This window comes from Canis aureus, chromosome 7 (genome assembly GCF_053574225.1).
Source record: "Canis aureus isolate CA01 chromosome 7, VMU_Caureus_v.1.0, whole genome shotgun sequence".
NCBI lineage: Eukaryota > Metazoa > Chordata > Mammalia > Carnivora > Canidae > Canis > Canis aureus.
Window position 1 is genome coordinate 2536620 of NC_135617.1, and position 8566 is coordinate 2545185.

An 8566-nucleotide genomic window follows, 5' to 3' on the forward strand; every position below is an offset into this window, starting at 1 on the left:
TAGAAGTATCTTAGGGATCAGTTATTTCTCACTCTTTTCAGGTACATAAAGTAAAATACAATATACATAAAAAAATATAGTATTTCTTTCCCATTTTTAAAATGGCACTGTTGGATGTAAAGGGTGCTGGCAACCTGAATCCCCAGCAAGGACTGGAATATCTACGGACTGAAAGCATTTTAAGATTCATGTTTGATACATCCTGCTTTAAGCGCTTTCATATGGCTGGGAAGTGGAAAGGGGAAAAAATGCTCAAAATTGCAGTGAATGATGAAAGGAAAGATAAAAGCTAGTAGCCCTGTCACTTAACCAATTACTTAATTTTGAAAGCAAATTTAACTATGTTAAACTACGGGCCCCCTTCCCAAAGTATGTGAATGCAAAAAGCACCTTTTCCCCAAATTTTATTTTATTGTTTATATACATGAGAGGAATATGTAGATACACTGCATTCTTTCCCAAACATATTATCAAGACCTATCAGCACGATGTTTGTGGACTTGTTAACAGAGAACTCACCTTCAGGGGATATGATTATATATCCTAAATATAATGTCAAGCATACCTTCCAAATCCCTTAAATGGAGTAATAGTTAATACTTACCATCAACCCTTAAAATTTTAAGTTTTTCTCTAAAATTTGCATTTTAAAATTAAGTTTGTAAAAAATCCTATTTTAGCAAGCTTGATTATATCAACCGGTAAAACTTTATTTTACAAGCAATAGGAATTGAATCAAATGATTATTATAATCCAGAGGAAGTATCTTATAACCATAGCAAATGCCATTATACATACTGCCGATACAGATTTAATAAACAATACTGAACTGTACAAGAGTTATTTATTTTTCCTTAATCTCAAAGCTATTGTTAGTAATACAAAAAAGCCATATTAACATTTTTCCATTAGAAAACAATGTGATGTACAAAACTTTGGATGAAAAGGTATATGTCAAATTTCATTTAATCGCTTGGTGGAAAATCCACCACTCCATCAATACCACCCAAAGTGTTTTAGGCAATTAAAATCAAAATAATGCATCTTAATTCCAGCTGTTAAAAAACAAAAACAAAAACAAAACAAAAGAACCCAAGCCTAGCAATATAGTTGGCTACACAGTATTTTTGACTACTCACGAGTTAATTTTTTAAATCAATTTTTTTGAGTCCTCCCACATACTAGGCCCTGTACTTGGCCAAGCAGGCATTTGAGAAAAAGCTGGTGAGGTTGGAAAGACCCTATAAAGCAGTCCTTTGGTTACCAGATTTGACTTTTAACTTTCAAACATCCTTCAAGACCAACACACCCCAACTAAAAGTACATACTTTTCCAAATGCTATTTGTAGTAGTGGGGAGGGTATTTGGTAAGGAGAGGTCATGGACTATCATATATGATCTACTCTTCCAATTATTAGCACATGTCAAAAGCTAATGTACCTTTCTAAGGAGTTTAAGATTTGGCGCTCGGTTGTCACAAATGTGGTTCAGTCCCACCGTGAACCCTACACAAGGCGTGCTGCTCAAAAACAGCAGAGGTGTGCGTCAACTATTTTCCTTCGCCATCTCATGAAGTAATGGTACCTGATACACACCTTTATACCTTCAAATTCAATCCAGTTTAGGATCCAGTGAAGAAAAAAAAAAAAAAATCCAGTTATGCGGTGGTAAGAGCAAAGGTGAAACTGGTTAAGGATCATCACTATAGAAGGAAGCATCATTCTCTATCTTTTCCCTTTGAGTAACAAGAGACTAACACACTACTGATTAAAAAAAAAAAAAAAAACAACAACCACTCGCAACTATCGAATTGAGGCAAGTACTAAAGGCCCATAAACTGACAACATTGCCCATTCACCACCATCACTTCTTTACATAAGCCTGTTTTCCTAAGGTATAACACATAATCTAAGCAGTATTTGGAAATCAGCCAAGCACTAATCAATTACAATGGCAGGTAATACACCATCAATTTCTGAAACACATTTGGCCACTTTTGTGGCCCGTCTGCAGTTCGGATTAAATAGACTCTCGCTCAGGTTTCTGGACAGGCATGACCGAAAACATACTTTACGAGATTTTCACATGACATTTAAATGGTCTTGGGGGGGGGGGGGGTCACACCACGTTTGTATTAAATGGTTCATTCTGACATGCTATATAACTACCATAAAAATAACTGTTGAATTTTTTAAATGAAAACTCAACGTCAATGCAGGTAAATGGTAACAGACACGGAAGGCTGTTGACTCCTTCCTGCGTGTAATCTGACACTGCTGATTATGAATTTCAGAGTCTGGAAAACTTCAGATTACAAACCACAAGAAAATTTACTCTTGATGGCATGCGAGATGTTCCTCAAAACTATCCTTGAGACCTAGAGGTCTCGGTACTTTATCAGAACATAAATAAACACAACAGATTTGTACATTTTATTCACATTTATTTTTCGCTTTTAGTGTGCTCACAGAAAATTAGAACACCTTAAGCAGGAGTTTAATAGCAATTTTTGTAAGCAAAGTTACATTCCATCTCTAAGTCAAATTGGTCAAAGCTTCTCCAGTATTTACAAAACATGATAGACAAGATGCTACACAAAACCATTGCATCTGAAGATTTTTTTTTTTCCTTTATTCTCAAAGACGACTGGAAAAGAAAGCATTGTCTGCTGTAATCAAAAACATACCACAGTATAAACAGTAACCATTCCACTTATCACAGCTTGGTTGAGTTTAAAATTTGTGTTTAAAAGGTCCAAGATGACTGCAGTTTTACAAAAATGGGCAGGGTGGAGAGTTGCAAACTTCATGTGCTTCTGGATATCAAGATTTGTTTTTATACAATAGTCACAGTTAAAAACACCCTGCTGGTAATACATAATTACACTTTATTAAGGTCATAAACCAGCAATAAACAATAAAGCCTATACAACTTGTAGTTCTACTTAATCACTGACTGGTACAGCTAACATGAGATAAGTGAAAAGTTCCTATGGTTTAAATGAACTCCTAAGACTATGATCTTTTTTTTTTTTTTAAATCTGGGTATTGGTGTTTTTTTTTTTTTTTCTTTTTCCTTTCCTTCTTAGTCAAGACTTGTAGTGTTGTAAACCTGCCTCACAAAATACATTGTAATAACTTTTCTTTAAAAAAAAAAAAAAAGACTAAGCCTTTACACCATCGCTTCTAGTGGTACATTGTTCTTGGCAATGTCACGCACCACTGGAGATTTCCCCTTCGTGGCCCCTATCACTTCATCTGATATCCCTTTTGACCCACCCATCTCCTTCATATATGGGCATGTCCATAGATTGACAAAGAAAGTTTACATTTTTGAATAAAGATGCAAAGTATGCAAAAAACATTAATACTGATGCAAAAAAAAAAAAACAATAAAAAATAAAAAAAAAAAACGAAAGAGACACACAAGGCGGAGGAAGGTGGCTTAAGCGCTCCTCAACCTGTTGGAATGGTGGTAACAGAATGATCTGAGATGGGATCTGTGGGGGGGGGAGGGAGGAGGGGGGAACAGAATTTGCTGCATTAAAAAAAAAAAAAAAGGTAAAATCAAAAAAAAAAAAAAAGACATCTTTAAAAATCAATCCCTGGTTGTAGACGAGTTCTCCAAAACCAGTACCTGGCACCACTCCAACAAACGAACGGGGGGTGGGGGCGGGGGAGAAGAGTTCTCGGGTCGGCTCGGCGCTCCGCGCCTCTACTCGGCCGCCTCCGCCGGGGGGCCTTCCGGACTGCACTCGGGCTGGGGCTCCTGCGAGGACGCGGCCGCCGTGGCCGAGGCCGAGGCCGAGCCCGCCGCCGCCTCCTCCGCGGCCGAGGCCGAGCCCGCCGCCGCCTCCTGCTCGGGGCCCGCGGCCGGCGCCTCCGCGGCCTCCCCCGCGGCCTCCCCCGCGGCCTCCCCGGGCTCGGCGGCCTCCCCGGGCCCCGCGGCGGCGGGCGGCTGCTCGGGCGGGGCGGCGTCGCGGGGCTGGGCCTCCTGCGGGCCGCCGGCCGCCGCCTGCTCAGCCGCCCGGGGCTCGGCGGCCTCCGCGGCCTCCCCCGCGGCCTCCGCGGCCTCGGCCGCCTGCACCTGCGCCTGCACCTGCGCCTGCACCTGCGCCTGCGGCTGCGCCTGCGCCTGCGCGCCCGGCTCGGCGGCCTCGTCCTTGCGGCCGTCTGCGGGCGCGCCCCCCGCCGCCTCGGCCTCCGCCTCGCCCGCCTCCTTCTTGTTCTTCTTGAAGGAGAAGCCGCTCAGCTTGAAGGACTTCTTGAAGGAGAAGCGCTTCTTTTTTTTTTTCGGGGTCTCCCCGCTGGGCGAGGGCGCGGCGCCATCCTCCGCCTTGGGCGACGACGTGGACGACGCGGCGGACGCGGCCTCCCCCTCGGCGGCCGCCGGCGACCCCGGCGACCCCGGCTCGGCGGCCTCGGCCTCGGGCTCCCTGTCGGCGGGCGCGGCGGGCGCGGCGGCGGCGGTGGGGGTGGGGGCGGGGGCGGCCTCGCGGTCGGCGGGCGGCTCCTCCTGCTCGGCGGCCGGCGCCCCGCTCCCCGCGGCCGCGGGCTCCTCCTTGTCGGCGGCCGGGGCGCTGCCGTTGGCCTGCAGCTCCTCCTTGGCGCCCGGCTCGGCGGCCGCGGGGGACGCGTCCCCGTTCACCTTCACGTGGCCGTTCTCCTGCGGGCACACAAGGCGGCAGCGTCACTCGGGCGGCCCCCGCGGGCCCCGCGCCCCGCTGGGGGATGGGGGACGGGGCCTGCACCCTACGGGGGGTGGGGGGAAGGCCGTGCGCCCCGCTGCGGGGGAGGGGGGCGTGCACCCTGCTGGGGGGGGGCCGTGCACCCAGCTGGGGGGGAGCGTGCATCCTGCTCCGCGGGGGGGAAGGCCCTGCGCCCCGCTGGGGGGGAGGGGGCGTGCACCCTGCTGGGGAGGGAAGGCCGTGCACCCCGCTCCAGGGAGACCCTGCACCCTGCTGGGGTGGGGGGGAGGCCGTGCACCCTGCTCCAGGGGGAGCGTGCACCCTGCTGGGGAGGGAAGGCCGTGCACCCCGCTCCAGGGAGACCCTGCACCCTGCTCCAGGGGGAGCGTGCACCCTGCTGGGAGGGGGGTGTGGCTGTGCACCCCTCTCCAGAGAGAGGCCGTGCACCCCGCCCCAGGGTGGGGGAAGGTCCTGCACCCAGCTCCAGGGAAGCCCTGCACCCCGCCCCAGGAGGGAGGCGGTGCACCCTGCTCCCGAGGAAAGGCCGTACACCCCGCTCTGGGGAGGCTGTCACCCCGGCCCCAGGGCGGCCGTGCACCCCACTCCGGGGAGGTCCTGCACCCAGCTCCAGGGAGGCCGTGCACCCCACTCCGGGGTGTGGGGGGAGACCGTGCACCCTCCTCCCGGGGAGAGGCCGTGCACCCGGCCCCGGGGGGAGACCGTGCACCCCGCCCCGCGGAGGCCGTGCATCCCGCTCCGGGTAGGCCCTGCACCCGGCCCCGGGGAGGCGGCGTCGCCGGCCCAGATGAGCACCCTCCGCGGAGCCGGGGCAGGGCCGGGGCGGCGCCCTGAAGACGCGGCGGCGGCCGGGAGCGCCGGGCAGACGCCCTACGGTCCCACGGCGCCCGGGCCGCGCACGGGGAGCGGCGCATCGCCCACCGCAGCCCCCGCCTCCCGGGCTCCGCACGAACAAGAGCCACGTAACACACGATGCTCGGGGCGCCGTTAGGGCGCAGGCCCCGAGCCGGGCCGCGCGGTCCCCGGGCCCCACGCCCTGGAGGGCGTCCAAACCCCGAGCCCCCGGGGGCGCCGCGCGCGGCCTCCAGCCAGCAGCCCGGCCTGCGCGCGCACGGGCCTCCGCCCCGCAGGGCTCGGGGGCGCCAGGGGGCGCTGCGGCTCCACGGCGCGGGGCTGGGCGCGGGCGGGCGCGAGCGAGGGGCGGGGCCGCGGGGTCCCCCGCCCTGCCCAGCCCGGCCCTGCCCGCCGGCCGCGGCGCCCCCGGGCCCGGAGCGCGCAGCCCGGAGCCCGCAAACAAAGCTCGGGCGGCCCCGCGGCCTCCGGGTCCGCGCCTGTCGCGGGGGTCGGGCCTCGGCTTCCGCGCCCACCCCCCTCGGGTCGGCGGGGCCGGGCGCGCCACGGCGGCTCCTTCTGCACGTTCCACGGGTTCCGAGCCCCTCGGCCGAGCTCGCCCGCCCACTAGGGCGGAGGAGGCGAAGCCACCGGCCTCCGCTCTAGGAAAAGAGGCGTGGTGGGCGCCGGCGCTGGCGGAGCAGCCGCCCGTGGCCGGCCTCGCGCGCCCACCTGCCTACCCCCGGGAGCGGGGTGCACGGTCTCTCCACCCGGGAGCGGGGTGCACGGCCTCCCCCCGGAGCTGCGGCTTCCCCGCGGAGCAGGGTGCACGGCCTCCCCCCCCCCGGGAGCTGCGGTCTCCCCCCTCGGGTCCCGGCGGCGCCGCGCGCACCAGCAGCCCCGGCCCGCCCCGGCCCGTGGGCACCGGCTGCGCAAGGACCCGCGGAGCCCTCCCTCCCCGGGGACGCCGTGCCCAGGCCGGGTGGGTGCGGAAGGCAGGACGCAGGCCCGCGGGAAAGCCTCCCGGGGAGCCCCCGGCCCCGCGCTCCGGGAGCCGCGCGCCGCCCGGGCGCACAATGAGCGGCCCTCCCCGGCCCCCTGGCCTGGCAGCCCCATCACGCCACCCGGCCACGTCGAGAGCGACCCAATCCGGAGCGCAAACGCGGGGGCCGGCCCGACACCTTTGTGCCCACCGAGCGCACACGCGACCTGGCCGGGGCGGGGGGGGGGGGCAGCACCTAGCTCGTCACGTTCCAAGCTCCAAACACGCCATTTTAGACACTTCGCACTTCTCAGCTCGCGGCTGCACGACAAGTGGCCGGGGTCGCCCGGGCAGCCCGCCTCCGCCCCCCGCCGCCCCCCGCCGCCCCCCAGGACGAGCTGACAATTCGGGCGGCCGCCTCCCAGCCAACTTTCCCGGCGGAACGCGGCCGCGCGCCTCCCTCCGCCGAAGGCGCCCCGGGCGCGACCCCGAGCGGAGGAGAAGCGTCGGGGCCGGACGGGGACGCCGGGGCCGGCCGCCCGCATCCCAGGTGGACGTTACCTGGCCGTTCGCTTTGGAGGGCGACGAGGCCACGGCCGCGTCCCCGGGCCTCTCGGCGGCGGCCTCTCCCTTGGCGGCGGTCTTGGAGAACTGGGCACCCATGCTGGCTTCTTCAACAAAGAAACTCAACAGATCCAAGGGGGGGAAACAAAGAGCCTCCGGTTGGTGCAACGACGGGGCGAGCGGCGGCGGCAGCGGCGGCGGCAGCGGCACACACCCCGGAGGGAGGGAGGGGGGAGTGGGGGTGGCGGAGAGGACAGGACAGAACCGACTAAATACGCTCCGGGTAAAAAAACCTGAAGTCCGAGAGCTAAAAAAGCAGCAGCGCAGGAGGGAGGGAAAAAAAAAAAAAAAAAAAAAAAAGGGGGAGGAAAAGAGTCGAGCACGAAAAAAGGAGCCCAAGTGTCGCCTTTCTTTAAAAAAAAAAAAAAAAAAGAAGTAATAAAAAAAAAAAATCCCAGATTTGTAGCCGCACCGTAGACAAGAGGAAAATGGAGAAATCTCCCTGGTTGCTAATAAGATGCGGGGTCCAACGCCCAAGTGCACAGATGAATGGGCTCGCGGGCGCTGACGCGGCCCCCGCGCGCACCGGCCAATCCGCGCGCCGCACACAAAGCAGGGGGCGGGGCCTGCGCGCCCGGCGAACAATGGAGCCGCGCTTTGCAAAAGGTTTGAAAATCGGCCCTCGGACCGAGAATTAACGTCCCCCCAATAAATAAATCGATTAAAAAAAATGCATGCCCCTCGCCTCCCTCTGCTTGAAAATAATGATGCATCCCTGGATTGGCTTGCTTTGTTTGGAATTAATTAACGCGGGGGGAGGGGCAGCAGGAGGAGGGTGGGGAGGAGGACGGGGAGGAGGATGGGGAGGAGGAGGAGGGGGTACTTGTGGACGGGGGCGGAGAAAGCGTTAACTTGACTCGCTTTGACTCCTGTCGGTCTATATCCGCGTCTGGCTCCCCTCCCCCCAGCCTCCCCGTGTGTTTATGTGCGTGTGTGTCTGTGTGTGCGCGTGTGCGTGTGTTGGGGACAATGGCTGGGATCCGTGCGCGGCGTGTTCCATGTCGGTTTCACAGATCCTGCACCGAGTTTGTGTTTTTTTTTTTTTGCATGTGTGTATGTGTTTTTTTTTTTTTCTTTTTAACGGTCGCAAACGTGAAATCGGTCCCCCCCCCCCACACACACCCCTTCCCCGTCGAAAGGCATTTAAACCACGAAGATCGAATTTCATCAAACGACATCTCGAGTTGGAATTAGGTCTGTAGGCCAGACGTGGAAGATGCACAGGCGGCGACGAGCCCGAGCGCTCCACCGAGGAGCAATCTTTGCACATTGGCCCGCGCCGCTCCTCGACTCGCGCCCCCACCCACTGCACCCCCGGCCACTCGCAGTTGGTGACCCCCCCGCGCCCACCACCAGCGCCGCCGCCGCCGCCGCCGCGGTGCACACTATAAAGTGGGGATCCCAATAGCGGGCGTCGCATCGCC

The 8566-nt window shown here is 57.1% G+C and overlaps 1 protein-coding gene across 1 annotated transcript; it reads right to left on the reverse strand.

Annotated features, from left to right (window-relative positions):
* Window positions 1-689: 689 nt before the first annotated feature.
* On the reverse strand, window positions 690-8238 carry MARCKS (myristoylated alanine rich protein kinase C substrate). The gene is made up of 2 exons (XM_077902712.1): window positions 7080-8238; window positions 690-4665 (listed from the first exon to the last, which is right to left on the reverse strand). The coding sequence occupies exons 1-2, from the start codon at window positions 7179-7181 to the stop codon at window positions 3715-3717; spliced, it is 1053 nt and encodes a 350-aa protein (XP_077758838.1). The 5' UTR covers window positions 7182-8238; the 3' UTR covers window positions 690-3714.
* Between the last annotated feature and the right edge of the window lie 328 nt (window positions 8239-8566).

Coding starts and splice junctions, on each gene's coding strand:
- MARCKS (XM_077902712.1), bottom strand. CDS start 7,181: ATGGGTGCCCAGTTCTCCAAGACCGCCGCCAAGGGAGAGGCCGCCGCC. Junction 4,666..7,079: donor CCTCCAAAGCGAACGGCCAG/GTAACGTCCACC, acceptor GTGTGCCCGCAG/GAGAACGGCCACGTGAAGGT.